Source organism: Entelurus aequoreus, linkage group LG15 (genome assembly GCF_033978785.1).
Source record: "Entelurus aequoreus isolate RoL-2023_Sb linkage group LG15, RoL_Eaeq_v1.1, whole genome shotgun sequence".
Taxonomy (NCBI): Eukaryota; Metazoa; Chordata; class Actinopteri; order Syngnathiformes; family Syngnathidae; genus Entelurus; species Entelurus aequoreus.
The window spans coordinates 26,286,813-26,306,078 of NC_084745.1; the positions used below are offsets into that span (position 1 = coordinate 26,286,813).

Sequence of the window (19,266 nt, forward strand, 5' to 3'; positions counted from 1 at the left end):
TGGAACTATTATTTTGTTTGTTTTATGCGCTTTTGTCAAAGAAAACTTTGATGTTTTTATATGGCTACTACACAATACAGTATATGCAATATTTACCACATAAAACATTTTAAAGTGAAATATTTGAAGTAATTGGAGCCCTGAAAATAATTCATTATAACATGGATTTTTTGTCATTATATTTTTTTTTGAGCGATGGCAAAAAAATAAAAATAAAGAAAGACAAAAGAAAAAAAAAACAGCCTGCATGGCAGCTTTTGTGTCAACATTGCAACTTTTTCTCGTTCGATTTCACCTCATTCCACTTTTTTTAATGTTCTTTTTTTTTTTTCCAATAGTATTTCCAGAATGTGTGGCGGGCCGGTAAACAATTAGCTGTGGGCCGCAAATGGCCCCCGGGCCGCACTTTGGACACCCCTGCCCTATAGCTTGTAGTCTAGCTTGCTACAATTCTCCGGGGATAGCTTCACCTGTAGCTCAGCTACATTTAATCGAGAGTAACTTGTAGCATAATTTTCCAAGCAGCTTGCCCATCACTGCTGTTCACATAATACGGCGTGGAACAAATCCACACATTTTTGTTTTTGCGCCGCTGGAGAGAATTTCAACTTCCTAAACACGGACGAAAAAGTATCTGATTGGCCCGACGTCGTTGCTAACCCACCCTCCCTCATATTTGACGCTGTTAAAGAGCTGTGATTGGATATATTCCAAATTGGTTGCACCCGTCGACAAGATTAAATTAGATATTATTGGATTGTGTGTATGTCAACAGTTTTGTCAACACTGGTTTACTGAGGGCTTGGGGTAAGTACAGATACGGTGCGGTGCGCGAGGTTGACACTGACAACGCAGGGACAGAGATGAGGGAAGATGACACTAGTGCAGGGGTCACCAACGCGGTGCCCGCGGGCACCAGGTAGCCCGTAAGGACCAGATGAGTAGCCCGCTGGCCTGTTGTAAAAAATAGCTCAAATAGCAGCACTTACCAGTGAGCTGCCTCTATTTTTTTAATTGTATTTATTTACTAGCAAGCTGGTCTCGCTTTGCTCGACATTTTTAATTCTAAGAGAGACAAAACTCAAATAGAATTTGAAAATCCAAGAAAATATTTTAAAGACTTGTTTAATTAATTTTTTTACTTTGCTTTTTATAACTTTCAGAAAGACAATTTTAGAGAAAAAATACAACCTTAAAAATGATTTTAGGATTTTTAAACACATATACCTTTTTACCTTTTAAATTCCTTCCTCTTCTTTCCTGACAATTTAAATCAATGTTCAAGTAAATTAATCGTTTTTATTGTAAAGAATAATAAATAAATGTTCATTTAATTCTTCATTTTAGCTTCTTTTTTCCCCGACGAAGAATATTTGTGAAATATTTCTTCAAACTTATTATGATTAAAATTTAAAAAAAAATTCTGGCAAATCTAGAAAATCTGTAGAATCAAATTTAAATCTTATTTCAAAGTCTTTTGAATTTCTTTTAAAATTTTTGTTCTGGAAAATCTAGAAGAAATAATGATTTGTCTTTGTTAGAAATATAGCTTGGTCCAATTTGTTATATATTCTAACAAAGTGTAGATTGGATTTTAACCTATTTAAAACATGTCATCAAAATTGTAAAATTAATCTTAATCAGGAAAAATTACTAATGATGTTCTATAAATTATTTTTTTAATTTTTTCAAAAAGATTCAAATTAGCTAGTTTTTCTCTTCTTTTTTTGGGTTGAATTTTGAATTTCAAAGAGTCGAAATTGAAGATAAACTATGTTTCAAAATTTAATTGTCATTTTTTTCGTGTTTTCTCCTCTTTTAAACCGTTCAATTAAGTGTAAATATCATTAATTATTAATAATAACATAGAGTTAAAGGTAAATTGAGCAAATTGGCTATTTCTGGCAATTTATTTAAGTGTGTATCAAACTGGTAGCCCTTCGCATTAATCACTACCCAAGAAGTAGCTCTTGCTTTCAAAAAGGTTGGTGACCCCTGCACTAGTGTATCGTGTCTCTTTTACAGCGGATTCCTCCGATACTACTGATAATTTTGTCATCTCCACCCCAATGTGTGCCGAAACCAGACACTTTGCGCTTCATTTAACCAAACTGTAGTAACGCGCCACTTCACATTCTCAGTAACAGCAACAGCGTTGCAACGATGGCAACAGGAATTAATTACATTACTCGTTACTAAAAAGAATAACACTGTTGTACTCTAATGCCATTATTACCAACACTGCTTAAACGAGTTCCTTAGGGTTGTACGGTATACCGGTATTAGTATAGTACTGTGATACTAATGAATCGTATTCGGTACTATCCGAATATGAATATGAAGGTCGAGTCCAAGGTCACAACCTATTGTGATCGAGGGAGTCGAGGTACAGACCGTGGACTCATTCAAGTACCTCGGGGTGTGGGTGGACAATAAGCTGGACTGGACTGTTAACACGGACCACTTGTACAGGAAAGGACCGAGCAGGCTGTACTTCCTGAGGAGGCTGCGCTCCTTCAACATCTGTAAAAAACTCTTGTGGATGTACTACCAGTCTGTGGTTGCCAGTGTTCTGTACTACATCGTAGTGTGCTGGGGGGGGGGGGGGGGGGGGGGGCAGTACATCTAAGAAGGACAGCTCCAGACTGGAGAAACTGATCAGGCGGGCCGGTTTTACGATCGGAATAAAACTGGACTCACTGGGGACGGTGGCAGAGAAGAGGACTGTGGAAAAACTAGTGAGCATCCTGGATGATGCCAGCCACCCTTTGCGTACCGTTATCAGTAGCCAGAGGAGCCTGTTCAGTGCTAGACTGCTTCATCCCAAGTGCAGGACTAATAGACTCAAAAACTCCTTTGTCCCACACGCCATTAGACTGTACAACTCCTCTCTGGGGGAGGGGGGGTACTAGGATGACAGGGATGCAAAACAATAACAGTGCAATACTTTTTCATAACATGGTCACTACTGCCAAGTTTTTCTTGTTATATTCGTATTTTACTGTTATTTTTATTCTCATTGCATGCTTTGTATTGTTATTCTTATTGTAATATTTTTCTATATTGTTTCCATTTATACCCCCATTATTTACTTTTTAAATTCGATCTCAATTCTGTACACTGCTGCTGGAATTTTAATTTTCCTAAGGGAACTCTCCTGAAGGAATCAATAAAGTACTATCTATCTATCTATCTATACACCTAACATCCACTGCAATGATACCAAGAACAGGAGTGTATCTAGTCGATACTATAATTTTGTCGATATTTTTTGGCATCACAAATAAATGATAAATGGGTTATACTTGTATATCGCTTTTCTACCTTCAAGGTACTCAAAGCGCTTTGACAGTATTTCCACATTCACCCATTCACACACACATTCACACACTGATGGAGGGAGCTGCCATGCAAGGCGCTACCAGCACCCATCAGGCGCAAGGGTGAAGTGTCTTGCCAAGGACACAACAGACGTGACTAGGATGGTGGAAGGTGGGGATTGAACCCCAGTAACCAGCAACCGTCCGATTGCTGGCACGGCCACTCTACCAACTTCGCCACGACACATCAGCTTTTGTTTTTTTAAATTGTATATTGTGTCTATAAACTCAGGAAATATGTCCCTGGATACATGAGGACTTTGAATATGACCAATGTATGATCCTGTAACGACTTGATATAGGATCGATACCTAAAATTGTGGTATCATCCAAAACTAATGTTAAGTATCAAACAACAGAAGAATAAGTGATTATTACATTTTAACAGACGTATAGATAGAACATGTTAAAAGAGAAAGTAAGCAGATATTAACAGTAAATGAACAAGTAGATTAATAATTCATTTTCTACCACTTGTCCTTAATAATTTTGACAAAACAATATCAATCAATCAATGTTTATTTATATAGCCCTAAATCACAAGTGTCTCAAAGGGCTGTACAAGCCACAACGACATCCTCGGTACAGAGCCCACATAGAACTGCATATGTCAGCAGCTAAATTAGGAGCCTTTGTTTGTTTACTTACTAATAAAAGACAAGTTGTCTTGTATGTTCACTATTTTATTTAAGGACAAACTTGCAATAAGAAACATATGTTTAATGTACCGTAAGATTTTTTGTTAAAATAAAGCCAATAATGCCATTTTTTGGGGTCCCCTTTATTTAGAAAAGTACCGAAAACAATCAAAATGATTTTGGTACCGGTACCAAAATATTGGTATCGGGACAACACTAGTTCCTGCGCTCCTCCGCTGGCCATTGCTACCACTGCGATTGATTAATAGGTGTGGTTTCACGTAACTTTCATAATAAAAAAAATATAGATTTAATCATGTAGTATTGACTGATACTGTGACGATCGGGTCGCATTGTGATGCGGGGATTCGTTCTCCCAAGATGCAGACGGACTCCGGACACAGCATGCAAGTCGGAAATTATTTATTCTTCATAAATCATGCAGGGGAAAAAACAGGAAACACCAAAAGCGTGCCGATAGCACGGATGGCAAAGCAAAGTAGAGCCTAGCATGGAAGCTAGCATATAGAGAGGAATCAAAACTAACTGTCGTTACCTGTTGCGTGATGCAAACTAGGAAGCCAGACCGAGTGAGGCCAGGGCATAGACTAAATAGCTCTCTGATTGGTGCCCGGGCAACAGGTGCACTGCAAAAACTGAAATCGAAGTAAGATTAAATATCTCAAATAAGGGTGATATTTGCTTATTTTCTGTCTGATAAGATCATTCTTCTCACTAAGCAGATTTTATGTTAGTGTTTTACTTGTTTTAAGGGTTTTGGTCCTAAATTATCTAAATGATATTACAGCTTGTTGCTGAGATTTTATCACCTATATTAAGTAAAACATGCTTGAAACTAGAATATCAACTGTTGCAAAGCTGTGTCATCAACACTCACAAGTATAAAACTACTTTTTTAAAGTAATAATTTCTTACTTCAAGCATGAAAAAAAAAAATCATGACTTTGACACAATTGCGTCTCATATTAAAACAGATGACAGCCAAATGGATTTTTGCTTTTTTATTTTCAATGAAACAATAGAAAATACGTACTCATATAGTAGTACAGTTGTTATTAGTGAGAAATTACTTATTTTAAGGTATTTTTGGGTTCATTGAGGTTAGCTAATTTTACTTGTTTTGGAAAGTCTTGACAAGCCAAATGTTCTTGTTCTATTGGCAGATAATTTTGCTTAGTTCAAATAAAATACCCCTAATTTTTGTATTTTTTCCCTTGTTTTTGAACACTGCCCTTTTTGCAGTGTGAGCATCCCAAACACTAACCAGAGGCAGGTGAATGTAATCTGCCGTCATGGTAACTGAAACACACAAACTCAAAAGGTGCTGAAAACACAAGTGACTCAAAAACGTAAACAGACTATGATCCGGGCAGCTAATCATAACAGATACCATACTTGGTACAGTTGCTGTTATTTGTACCGATCAAGACCTCTCACTTAGCAGAAAGCATATCCTCCTACGGTGTGTAGCATAGCATGTTTAGCTATTCCTCGTCCACCAATGATAATGATGCGTGTTGTAAGAAAAATAGTTTTACCATCACAGGGGGAGGACTCGTGGCTCGCACTGGGGAGGGATGTTAGCCGCTATCAAGGACTCTATATTGCGTTGAGGATGCGGTTGAATTTGCAGGACAAAGCAAATTTGACATCAAAATGTATCATCAGAATATGACTATCGTCAGCCAAATATATTTTATTTAGATCGTCAATAACACGCAGCCCTGGCCGTGACCTGCATATTCAACAAGCTATAGTGACATTGTTATTGTAGGAGCTAACACTGAGTAATTACTTTTCCGCCTTGCTCACAGCCCCTCCTCTCTAATATGGAGAGCAGAGGTAACGCTAGCCGCAGCAAGGTGCTCGTTGGCTCCCAGCATTTTTTGAAATGAGGAGCGAGGACGATGGTGAATTTACAATCTAAAATGGAATCCCAAGTCTGTGCTGAAAGATACAACCATCCAATCAGTGGCATCCCAGTGAAAGCAGTCATTATAAGTCAGTGGTCCCCAACCTTTTTGTGGCTGCGTACCGGTCAACGCTTGAAAATTTGTCCCATGGAAGGGCGCGGGCGGTGGGGGGTTATGTTTTTTTTTTTTTTTCTGTATTTATCTATATTGATATATAATGTATATATTGTGTTTTTTATGTTGATTTAATAAAAAAATTTAAAATATATATATTTTTTTAAATTTATTTTTTATTTCTTGTGTGGCCCGGTACCAATCGGTACACGGACCGGTACCGGGCCGTGGCCTGGTGGTTGGGGACCACTGTTATAAGTGACTGTTTTGTTGTGTTCTTTTTTTTTGTTGATGAAACATTTAGCACGTAGCACTAAACACGATGTTCTTGTGACTCAGTCTCCACGTATTGAGGCTAAAAAAAATACAGTTCTGATTCATAATGTATTCATTGTAGTTGTCGTTGGCTCTCATGAATCTGCCCTGCACTGCAAAAAGTCAGTGTTCAAAAACAAGAAAAAAATAAAATAAAAATTAGGGGAATTTTTTTTAACTAAGCAAAATTATCTGCCAATAGAACAAGAAAATTTGGCTTGTAAAGACTTTCCAAAACAAGTAAAATTAGCTAACTTCAATGAACCCAAAAATACCTTAAAAATAAGTATATTCTCACTAATAACAAGTGCACTTTTCTTGGTAGAAAAAAAAGAGACCTTTTTGCTCAGTAAGTTAAAAAATATTCTTAAATTAAGTAAATGCTAGTGCCATTATCTTGACATAATATGCGCTCGGCATCAAGTTTTTTTTTTTCATTACTTTCATTACTTTAAAAAAGTAGTTTCATACTTGTGAGTGTTAATGACACAGCTTTGCACCAGTTGATATTCTAGTTTCAAGCATGTTTTACTCAATATAGGTCATAAAATCTCAGCTACAAGCTGTAATATCTTACTGAGATCATTTAGGACCAAAACCCATAAAACAAGTAAAACACTCTAACATAAAATCGGCTTAGTGAGAAGAATTATCTTATCGGACAGAAAATAAGCAAATATCACCCTTATTTGAGATATTTAATCTTACTTTGATTTCAGTTTTTGCAGTGTGATTAGTCGTTGTTGTTGTTGACAGAAGCAGCATTGGCCTAGTGGTTAGAGTGTCCGCCCTGAGATCGGTAGGTTGTGAGTTCAAACCCCGGCCGAGTCATACCAAAGACTATAAAAATGGGACTCATTACCTCCCTGCTTGGCACTCAGCATCAAGGGTTGGAATTGGGAGTTCAATCACCGAAAATGATTCACGGGCGCGGCCACCGCTGCTGCCCACTGCTCCCCTCACCTCCCAGGGGGTGATCAAGGGTGATGGGTCAAATGCAGAGAATAATTTCGCCACACCTAGTGTGTGTGTGACAATCATTGGTACTTTAACTTTAACTTTATTTGTTGCTCTGTGAAGTCATTGCACGCAGGAAAGATGTTGATTTAAAACCTAAAATTACCAAACTATTTTAAGTATTACATGTTATCATGAATGTGCCTGCTACTACATGGGTGCAGCATATATACGTATAAAATGATGTTAGAGGTGTTTTGGAATGTTTCCCTTTCAACATACTGGCATGTCAAATGTCTTCGGAAACCCGCGTTTTTAAACATTAATTCAATTCCGCGTTTTTTTAATGAAATATTGTAGCGCGTAAGGATGGGAGTCGAAAGAGCAGTGTCAAAAGATGGAGCTAACTTCGTTTTCTTATGAACATACATGTTCGAAATAAATTCAAACCAACAACAACAACAGCTTCTTCGCGCAACAGACAACACCGAAAATGTGCCCTGTGAAAAATCGTCTGCCAGAACTTTAACAATAACACAAATTTTGTGGGTGGATAATGTAAACCCACTAAAATAAAAATAAAATAAAAAAAGATCCAAACAAAACTTGTTAAATGCTCGCCAGTTAGCATGGTTAGCATCATCTAGCGAGCTTACTTGTCGCCTGCGTTCGCTCTCCAAGCCACAACGTTGACGGCGTTCTACTTTGCTACTAATCATATTTGGATGATTACAATTCGAACACGGGGCAGCACGGTGGCAGAGGGGTTAGTGCATCTGCCTCACAATACGAAGGTCCTGAGTAGTACTGGGTTCAATCCCGGGCTCGCGATCTTTCTGTGTGGAGTTTGCATGTCCTCCCCGTGACTGCATGGGTTGGATGGACAATTCGAACACTGTTAGTTCCGAACCAGTTGTAGTTCTACAGCAGGGGTGTCAAAGTCAAGAATTATCTATGGCCCCCGGGATGATATTTTATTAGTATTAGAACCGGCCCGCAGGCCACAGCCTCCTGCTGCTGTTTTGCACGACGCAGCAATACTCCATCAGTGTTGGCGCTAGGAATTTTCAAAATGGGGTCCCAGGGACCCCATCAAGTCATAAAAATGGGGTCCCACAGTACATTTTTGGGGTCCCAGTTTTTTGTAACCGTTTTGAAAACAAATGATAAATGTATGCATTATCCTGTTATATCTCACATTCTATATTGTTTTGGAAAATGGTTGTCAAACGTTACTTAATTAATTAAAGGAAATAATCCAAAAGAAAACAATTTTTTATGCATATGTGAATTTATTCAGTTATAAACATTAATTCACGTTCTTCTTTACCTCATGGATCTAAACTTTACCGCTGACGGTATTTTTTTCTATATTTTTATTGTCATATTTTTTGTATTTGTGTTTGTTTTCTTTGCATGCATTTTATATCATTTATATTGGATTTTCAATTATAATAATGTTAGTAAATTACTAAAAAAAAAAATATTTCTGTGGTACATTAAATTGGAGATGTAAGTGTCAAAAAGCCTACCAAAAGAGGTTGGTAGATGAGAATAAATCTAAAGGTAAAATATAGTATAGAAATGGACCCAATTGCAGGAAAGGTAGTCTTGATTTTCAAAATTTTCTTTCGGGGCTTGCGTGGCAACACTTTGTGCTGATATAAGTGTTCCTCTTTCTTTTTTTTTTGTCAGTTTTCCTGTTTTTTTTTCCTCAAAGGGTGCTCACAGAAGAAGATGGGCGAAAACAAACTGATTGTGGATAGGAATGTTTTGGTTAAGCATTGGATAAGGCAGTTTACAACATCAATAACAAAAGAAACCCATTTGGAGAGTAACTTTTCGACCATAATACAAATACAAAATAAGTTAGTGATCACCCAACGTCACAGAAGTCTTGTTGATGGAGAAGGTGGTGGCTTGGAGATACAATATCCCCAGCTAGCCCCAAGAATGCTTAAAGGGTCTTATCGTAGGACAAAAACAGACCAATGCAGTGAAGACAAAGCCCCACGTACAAACTCTTAGATGTCTAAAACAATTTGTTGTTTTAGAAAAGAGATTACTAAAATATACATTTTGCCATAACAGAGGTTTTTTAGAGGACATTCTTTAGGCGGAATGGGCAAATTCTCTATTAGCCGCCTCATGCTCGCCGTTTTCCCACTATTTACAATGCACAGAAAAGGAAAAGACATGCTCTTGTCCCACACAGGGAATGTGGATGATAGGCAACATTTGTATCTTAAAAATGCAGTTTTCTTACTTTCAAACCAAACAAAAGGGAAATAATATACATTGTTGTTGCTCCTTCGTTTAATTTTATTTCCACTCCAGCAGCCTCCATAAGCCAGCCAACCTAAGTACAATCTCTTATACCCACTACACATCGCCCCATATATTTAATTCAGGGCTCATTTAGGTGTGCAAATCATCCTTCTGAAGAGCAGGAGGCAAAGGAGCTGCAAGGAAAATGCAGGAGATGATGGAGCAAGTGTAGGGAAACAGTGTCAGGAGAGCATCTATAAAGGAATCCCTTTTACTTATTCATGCTGCAGCTCAGAATGAGGGACTCTCCCGGTCTCATTATGCAATTTCTTTTTTTCATGAACCCGTGCCGCACACACAGAACTTGAAAGCCTCTACTCTTCTTTTTCTTTTTACTCTTTTTTTTTGGATCACGTCACTCCAGGGAAGCGATGTCATGCTTCATTCATTGAGAAGCTTCTTTCCGTTTCGTCTTAAAAATCCCATCTCCGTCTACAGTTTTTCTGTCTAGCAAAGGCGCTATCCACGTTTAAATTGTGCTCAGCATACGTTTACCTTCACATATGCGCACCCAAAATGGACTCTCGCTGTCATGTCATGCAGCCGCATTCACATACTGATTGCAAGTCCAATTAAGATTTCACGCTGATACCGCCGGTATCTTCATTTTATTTTTTTCCACTGTGCAAAGGTCAGTTTCCACATTGCAGGTGGTGTTCTCGTCGTCTACAGCGAGTCTGACTAATCCGACCGGTGGCAGGAAATGAAGAAGCTGAAGCTCATTGAGCGGTCCTGCCGATAATGCTGAGTATAATAAATCCACAGAGAACGATGGAAAGCCTTAAGGCCACTCTGGATCCTGTTAATAGGGTTATTATTTTCTCTTGCTGCTTTAGTATTCCTAGTCCTTTATTGGGAGACACCATAAATCTCATTGCTCCGTAGGTTCCTATTGATCTGCTCGATAAATACTGTGGAGCAAGGTATTATTTAAAAACCCATCAAGAGTACCCCTCTCATAACGGGAACTCTTTTCAGCTGCAGATTTACACGAGCACGTCTTTCTCGGAGCAGGTTAGTACGTGAGCTAAATGATCATTTTTTTGGGACAAAAATGGTTTCGTTTTACACTTTGGTCTGTCATCACCAGCCACAACATTAGGTACAGCAATAAAATAGGGCTGGCCGGTATACCGGTATATTTTAGAAAGAAATATATATTTGAGACAATACCGCCATACCGTTTTCTTTGCGGGGTGTCGCAGCCGAGGTGCTTGGCAGTCACCGTACCTAAGGAAGGATCTGATTGATTGATTAAAATTGATTGAAACTTTTTATTAGTACATTGCACAGTACAGTACATATTCCGTACAATTGACCACTAAATGGTAACACCCGAAAAAGTTTTTCAACTTGTTTAAGTCGGGGTCCACGTTAATCAATTCATGGTACAAATATATACTATCAGCATAATACAGTCATCACACAAGTTAATCATCAAAGTATATACACAAACCCTGTTTCCATATGAGTTGGGAAATTGTGTTAGATGTAAATATAAACGGAATACAATGATTTGCAAATCCTTTTCAACCCATATTCAATTGAATGCACTACAAAGACAAGATATTTGATGTTCAAACTCATAAACTTTATTTTTTTGATGTACAGCTTAAGTTGTTCAACAGTCCGGGGGTCTCTGTTGTGGTATTTTAGGCTTCATAATGTGCCACACATTTTCAATGGGAGACAGGTCTGGACTACAGGCAGGCCAGTCTAGTACCCGCACTCTTTTACGCTATATAAATATAATTCACTTCACTTCACTTCACTATGAAGCCACGTTGCTGTAACACGTGGCTTGGCATTGTCTTGCTGAAATAAGCAGGGGCGTCCATGGTAACGTTGCTTGGATGGCAACATATGTTGCTCCAAAAGCTGTATGTACCTTTCAGCATTAATGGCGCCTTCACAGATGTGTAAGTTACCCATGTCTTGGGCACTAAAACACCCCCATACCATCAAAGATGCTGGCTTTTCAACTTTGCACCTATAACAATCTGGATGGTTCTTTTCCTCAGTTTCCAAAAACAATTTGAAATATGGACTCGTCAGACCACAGAACACTTTCCCACTTTGTATCAGTCCATCTTATATGAGCTCAGGCCCAGCGAAGCCGACGGCGTTTCTGGGTGTTGTTGATAAACGGTTTTCGCCTTGCATAGGAGAGTTTTAACTTGCACTTACAGATGTAGCGACCAACTGTAGTTACTGACAGTGGGTTTCTGAAGTGTTCCTGAGCCCATGTGGTGATATCCTTTACACACTGATGTCGCTTGTTGATGCAGTACAGCCTGAGGGATCGAAGGTCACTGGCTTAGCTGCTTACGTGCAGTGATTTCTCCAGATTCTCTGAACCCTTTGATGTTATTACGGACCATAGATGGTGAAATCCCTAAATTCCTTGCAATAGCTGGTTGAGAAAGGTTTTTCTTAAACTGTTCAATAATTTGCTCAGGCATTTGTTGACAAAGTGGTGACCCTCGCCCCATCCTTGTTTGTGAATGACTGAGCATTTCATGGAATCTACTTTTATACCCAATCATGGCACCCACCTGTTCCCAGTTTGCCTGTTCACCTGTGGGATGTTCCAAATTAGTGTTTGATGAGCATTCCTCAACTTTATCAGTATTTATTGCCACCTTTCCCAACTTCTTTGTCACGTGTTGCTGGCATCAAATTCTAAAGTTAATGATTATTTGCAACAAAAAAAAATGTTTATCAGTTTGAACATCAAATATGTTGTCTTTTTAGCATATTCAACTGAATATGGGTTGAAAATGATTTGCAAATCATTGTATTCCGTTTATATTTACATCCAACACAATTTCCCAACTCATATGGAAACAGGGTTTGTACATTAAATTATTATTTACATTATTTACAATCCGGGGGGTGGGATGTGGAGGGGGTTGGGCGGGGGGTTAGGTTTGGTTGATATCAGCACTTCAGTCATCAACAATTATATAATCTGAGAAATGGACATTGAAACAGTGTAGGTCTGACTTTGTAGGATATGTACAGCGAGCAGTGAACATAGTGAGCTCAGAAAGCATAAGAACAAGCATATACAGTACATTTGATTATTTACATTTGATTATTTACAATCCGGGGAGGTGGGATGTGGTGGGGGGAGGGTGTTAGTCTAGGGTTGTAGTTGCCTGGAGGTGTTCTTTTAGTGCGGTTTTGGCGCACAAGAAAGGTCTGCCTCTTTATTAACCAGAGGTAACACAAGCTGATAAAAAAAATTCAACAGAACAGCTTTCAGAGCAGACAGGTTGCCGCTGCTAACTGCTAAAGCTAACAACAACAGTTTAGCTGAAACCCTCGCTGACGTCACATGTCGCTTGGCAACAGACACGGTCTTTTAAAGGCACACGCTGCTCTCTTATCTCAGCTGTATATGACATATAGTTAGGTTTTTTTTAAGTAACGCATTAATTACTTTCCTAGTAATTAATTGCATTTATTAAAGAGTAATTCTATTAGTAATTTAATTACTTTTTTGGTAAAGTAACAAGTAACTATAGCTAATTCATTTTTTAAAGTAATTTTCAGGACACTTGTAGTAACAGTAATGTGGTGTTGAGTTTAAACAAAACACTTTGCACGTTGTGTTTGGTCTATATCGCCCAGCCCTACAATAAAACAATTTCACAGATTAGGGACATCCATCCATCCATCCATTTTCTACCGCTTGTCTCTTTTTGGGGTCGCGGGGGGTGCTGGAGCCTATCTCAGCTGCATTCGGGCGGAAGGCGGGGTACACCCTGGACAAGTCGCCACCTCATCGCAGGGCCAACACAGATAGACAGACAACATTCACACTCACATTCACACACTAGGGCCAATTTAGTGTTGCCAATCATGCACCTGGGGATAGGTTGTCTTTGGAGGTGGGAAAGCCGGAGCCAAAAATTGTAATGACTCAAACAAGACTGAGCTACTGGTGTGTATATTTTGTACATTTCTGACTAAATGTCATATTAAAGGTTGGAAGACAAATGAGTGTCTGTTACATTTAAATAATACTAATATAAATATTGAATTGAGTATTAGCAGACATCTATCCGATACGATATCAGCACAAATCATTCATATTTTTATGATTTTGTAGTGTGAAATGTTACAAAAGGCTTGCTCAAGTGAAATAGAGCTGCAACGAATAATTGATTAAATCAAATAATGCAATTAGAAAAAAATATAAAATGTTATATTCTGTTGCTTTCATTCATCGTTTAATGGGGGCAACTAATAAAAATTGATCAACACTGAGTGCCAGCAACTTAAGATATGCGAATAGCGGATATAAATATATTTTGTTCATGTTTTAATGCACACATTTTGAAAGTGCAATTAAAATGTTGATGATGTGCATTTATTAGAAAACAAGAATAAAGGTTATAGAAATCAGAAAAATTGCTGTTTATTTAAACTATCTTCCCTAAAATACGTATTGAGGCTATAGTGTTTTATCTAATTAGCCAATAAATAAAACAAACTAATCGATAGATTACTCAATTCTAAAATTGATGGCTGCAGCCCTGAAAAGAATATACCCAGAGAACAATAGTATGTTGGGAAAACAATAACCTATTTATTACTAACTTTTTTAAATTGACTTAAGCTATCTTTAAATTACATTAGGGAAGGGTTTCATATGGCCCCATTCCTGGGGGGGGGGGGGCGGGTAATCATATTGCAGTGCAGTCTGCTGAAAATGATAGAAAGAGCCACTCTACATAGCAACTGATGCTGTGGTCACTAGTGGACCCAATAATTCATTAAATAGAAAGATGAAGGATGGATGGATGGATAGATAGATGGATAGACTTTTGTTCTTCCCACAATTGGGAAATTATCTGGTTGCAGTGCAGGTTTTACATAAAGTCGCATAAGTAAAATGTAATGAAAACCTAAAAAAATTGTAATTAGTAATACATATTATACTATGTATAATATAAAAACAATAAACAAACTAATGATGCAGTAAATTGAATGGTGCGGACATGTTTGTTACTGGATACTTTCTAATCTGCTTCTGCCATGCGGACTTTGAATATGTAAGTAATACATTTTTTGATACGTGTTTATAATAACAAATATGATGTTTTAGACTGCAACAATGTTCAATTAAGGACGCTTAATGCGTATTAATATACAATATACTAATTAATATATAATATACAATAATCCAGCTGTATAATCACTCGCCATACAATAATAGATGATATCTGTCACGACTTGGTCTCTGGCGTGGTTTGCTCTCCCGTGGTGCAAAAGAATTGGAACGGACGTGGCGTGCAGGTAAAGACATAGTTTAATTATTACTATAAACTCAAACCAAAGGTACAAACAAAAGGCGCTCACAGAGGAGGTAAAAAACTTGACTAGGAAAACAAAAGGCGCGCACAATGGCGGAGAACTATGAACATTAAACAAACAAAAACTTACGTGACAAGAGATGAAACAAGAACTAACGTGACAAGGAACTGTGGACATGGCATGAATGGGTGATGTCGCCAGGACGAACAACAGAAACAGAAAAGCCTATATAGTGACATGATAAGTGAAAACAGGTGCGTGGCTAACTGTGAACAGGTGCGTGACATGACTGTGAAAACGTGAGACAGGTGTGTGTGAGTCCAAACGTGGAACAGGTGAAACTAATGGTTGCTATGGTGACAAACAAAACCAGGAAGTGAAACAAGGAACTAAGGAAGTGTCCAAAAAACAAAACAGCACATGGCCAAACAAAAACATGAACACAGACATGACAGAACCCCCCCCTTACGGACAGATCCCAGATGGCCAAAAACAAAAAACAGGATCAAGAGTCATGGGAGGGAGGGAGGGGGACATGGCGGTGGGTCGCCAGACCAGGTGTCCCTGAATCCACCGGGGCAGAGTCAGGTGGCGGCGGCGGGTAGACCGCCGCTGAACCTGACGAGGTGGGCGACCTGGGAATGGCCACATCCTTGGCAGACGAGGAGGTCGGCGCACCTGGCGTGGCGGACGCCCAAGGAATGGCCACATCCTTGGCCGACGAGGAGGTGGGCGCGTTGTCGTGGCAGGCGGCGAAGCTTGGCTTGGTGCGTCAGGCGGCGAAGCTTGGCGTGGTGCGTCAGGCGGCGAAGCTTGGCGTGGTGCGTCAGGCGGCGAAGCTTGGCGTGGGGGGTCTTTGTCTTGGCGTGGGTGGTCTTGGCCTTGGCGGTCTTGGTAGCGTGGGTCATGGTCTTGGCAGCGTGGGTCTTGGTCTTGGACTTGGCGTGGTTGGTCTTGGACTTGGACTTGGCGTGGTTGGTCTTGGACTTGGACTTGGCGTGGTTGGTCTTGGCGTGGTTGGTCTTGGCGTGGCGGTGCTTGGACTTGGTCTCGGTCTTGGTCACTTGGCGGGTCTTGGTCTTGGTCACTTGGCGGTTCTTGGTCACTTGGCGGGTCTTGGTCACTTGGCGGGTCTTGGTCACTTGGCGGGTCTTGGTCACTTGGCGGGTCTTGGTCTTGGTCACTTGGCGGGTCTTGGTCTTGGTCACTTGGCGGGTCTTGGTCACTTGGCGGGTCTTGGTCACTTGGCGGGTCTTGGTCACTTGGCGGGTCTTGGTCACTTGGCGGGTCTTGGTCACTTGGCGGGTCTTGGTCACTTGGCGGGTCTTGGTCACTTGGCGGGTCTTGGTCTTGGTCACTTGGCGGGTCTTGGTCTTGGTCACTTGGCGGGTCTTGGTCTTGGCTTTGGTCTTGGCGTGGGGCAGCCACGGGCGGCGCTTGGCGGCGTGGGGCAGCCACGGGCGGCGCTTGGCGGCGTGGGGCAGCCACGGGCGGCGCTTGGCGTCGTGGGGCAGCCACTGGCGGCGCTTGGCGTGGAGCAGCCACTGGCGGCGCTTGGCGTGGAGCAGGTACTGGCGGCGCTTGGCGTGGAGCAGGTACTGGCGGCGCTTGGCGTGGAGCAGGTACTGGTGGCGCTTGGCGTGGAGCAGGTACTGGTGGCGCTTGGCGTGGAGCTGGGCGTGGAGCAGGTGGATCTTGGCATGGTCGAAAAACTGGTGGTGGTGGTCGTGCTGGTGGCTGTGGCTTGGCAGGTCGAAAGACAGGTGGTTGTGGTCGTGCTGGAGGCTGTGGCTTGGCGTGACGAAAGACTGGTGGTGGGGGTCGTGCTGGTGGCTGTGGCTTGGCAGGTCGAAAGACAGGTGGTGGTGGTCGTGCTGGAGGCTGTGGCTTGGCGTGACGATGCTGAGCCACCCCACCTGAACAATTCCCAGCCCTAGCCCCCCCCTCAAGGAGCGGATACCAGACGCGCTCCCCGCGGTCTGGAACCGTCTTTTGGGGTGGGCGGAGGGGGTTCAGGAGGAGGGCAGAATCCTCCCCTCTAAATTGTCCAAAATGTCTTTCTTTCCCCCCCACCTGGGCTTTTGTGGGTGAAAAAAAAATTTCTGACTTGGGTGTGGCATGAGTCCTGGGGGGCGGGGCATGGAATTTGGGTGGCTTGGATTGAACCGGTAAAGAATTTGGGAAAACAATCTCCAGGTCTGTGGAGTGCTCCTTGAGCTGCCAGGCTGGCTGATTTCCATTTTCGCCCGGAGGGGGAGGAGCCTGCAGGAGCGCAGCGTGCTGTCCGCTCACCTTCCCTGACATCCTCGGTCTGGAGCGCCGCTTCCGGGACAGGGATGACGTGCCAACGTCCCCGGGCCAAAGGGAGCTGATCGGCACCAGTTTGCCGGTCGGACCCCACATGAGATCCCTGCGCTCCATGGGGGAATGGCGGAGTGTCTCTTCCTCCATCGCGCGGAGGACCTCCCACGTTGCCTCGTCAAAATGGTCCAAATTTTTTGCGGGAGAGCTCTTATGCTGGCGACATCTGTCACGACTTGGTCTCTGGCGTGGTTTGCTCTCCCGTGGTGCAAAAGAATTGGAACGGACGTGGCGTGCAGGTAAAGACATAGTTTAATTATTACTATAAACTCAAACCAAAGGTACAAACAAAAGGCGCTCACAGAGGAGGTAAAAAACTTGACTAGGAAAACAAAAGGCGCGCACAATGGCGGAGAACTATGAACATTAAACAAACAAAAACTTACGTGACAAGAGATGAAACAAGAACTAACGTGACAAGGAACTGTGGACATGGCATGAATGGGTGATGTCGCCAGGACGAACAACAGAAACAGAAAAGCCTATATAGTGACATGATAAGTGAAAACAGGTGCGTGGCTAACTGTGAACAGGTGCGTGACATGACTGTGAAAACGTGAGACAGGTGTGTGTGAGTCCAAACGTGGAACAGGTGAAACTAATGGTTGCTATGGTGACAAACAAAACCAGGAAGTGAAACAAGGAACTAAGGAAGTGTCCAAAAAACAAAACAGCACATGGCCAAACAAAAACATGAACACAGACATGACAATATCTGTCTATTACCTAACACCTTCTATGTTAGCTACCTCTCTTTGTTTATAATGCATATTTTCTACTCTCTATTTTATGCTGCAACTGTTACATGTACTGTAATATTGTACATGGTAAATGTTATATATTGTATATATTATATGTAAAAAAAAAATATATATCAGTATATATCATATACTGTATATATAATATATAAATATTACATATATGTTATATTTTATATTGCTACTACAGTACATTTTTAGTTTACTTTGTACATGCATTATCCTTTCCATCCCTACACTTTCCATCCCATTTTTTTCCTTGTGGATCATTAAAGTTTGTCTAAGTCTAATTACTAGCTTGTGTGTTATTGTGTAGCTGCTAGCTCTTAGTTGCCTGTTGCTTACCATGTTTACTTTTTTTGTAAATGACTTCACTAAAATACAAGAAAAGACCAACCTTGTTTGCTTATTGGAGTACATTTAGATGTTATTTTGTACAGATATCAATATCGGATCGGAACACCGCTAACAAGCTGTGCTGTATATTTATCAAATGTATCCTTTTGTCAGGAAGTGTTTACACCGAGGGCCACATACAGAAACATTAAGGGATGAGCGTGGGCCCTTTTGATACATTTTGTATGTTTAAAGATGTTCAGACCAATCTAATGTAGGTCAATCTATGCCAGACCTGGGCAAATTAAGGCCCGGGGGCCACATGCGGCCCGTTAAGCTTTTCAATCTGGCTCGCCGGACATTCCCAAATATTTTTTTAGATCTTTAAGATGGAAAGTGTATCTGCCATTATGATGTGCAGTGATGTTTTCTAATGACCGTAAGTCTTGAACTATACAAAGTATTTCAATGGTTGGAGTCTGCGCTTTTGCATGATATTTTAGTGACTAGTGTTGTCCTGATACCAATATTATTTTGATACTTTTTGGTACTTTTCAATACTTTTCTAAATAAAGAGTACCAGAAAAAATTGCATTATTGGCTTTATTTTAACAAAAAATCTTAGGGTGTGGCGGACCAGTACTTTTCAGCGGCAGTATGGTACCGAATATGATTCATTAGTATCGCGGTACTATACTAATACCCGTATACCGTACAACCCTACTAGTGACTATGGTCATCTACGTCACAGCAGCTCAGATGAGGCACCAAGCAGTGTGGGTGGGGAGCGTTTCCACAGAGTGTTTCCAGAGCCTAAAAT

General features: G+C 40.7%; 1 protein-coding gene across 5 annotated transcripts in view; it reads left to right on the forward strand.

Moving 5' to 3' along the window:
* myripb (myosin VIIA and Rab interacting protein b) overlaps window positions 1-19,266 on the forward strand; it is a 360,347-nt gene that overhangs the window by 250,186 nt on the left and 90,895 nt on the right. Inside the window, exon 1 of one of the 5 annotated variants that reach the window (XM_062021125.1) lies at window positions 16,785-17,591. The exons of the other annotated variants lie outside the window; for them this stretch is intronic. Coding sequence (XP_061877109.1) covers window positions 17,419-17,591 — 173 coding nt within the window. The 5' untranslated portion in view covers window positions 16,785-17,418. Of the gene's footprint in view, window positions 1-16,784; window positions 17,592-19,266 lie in introns of those variants that run through there. 5 annotated transcript variants of the gene reach the window in all.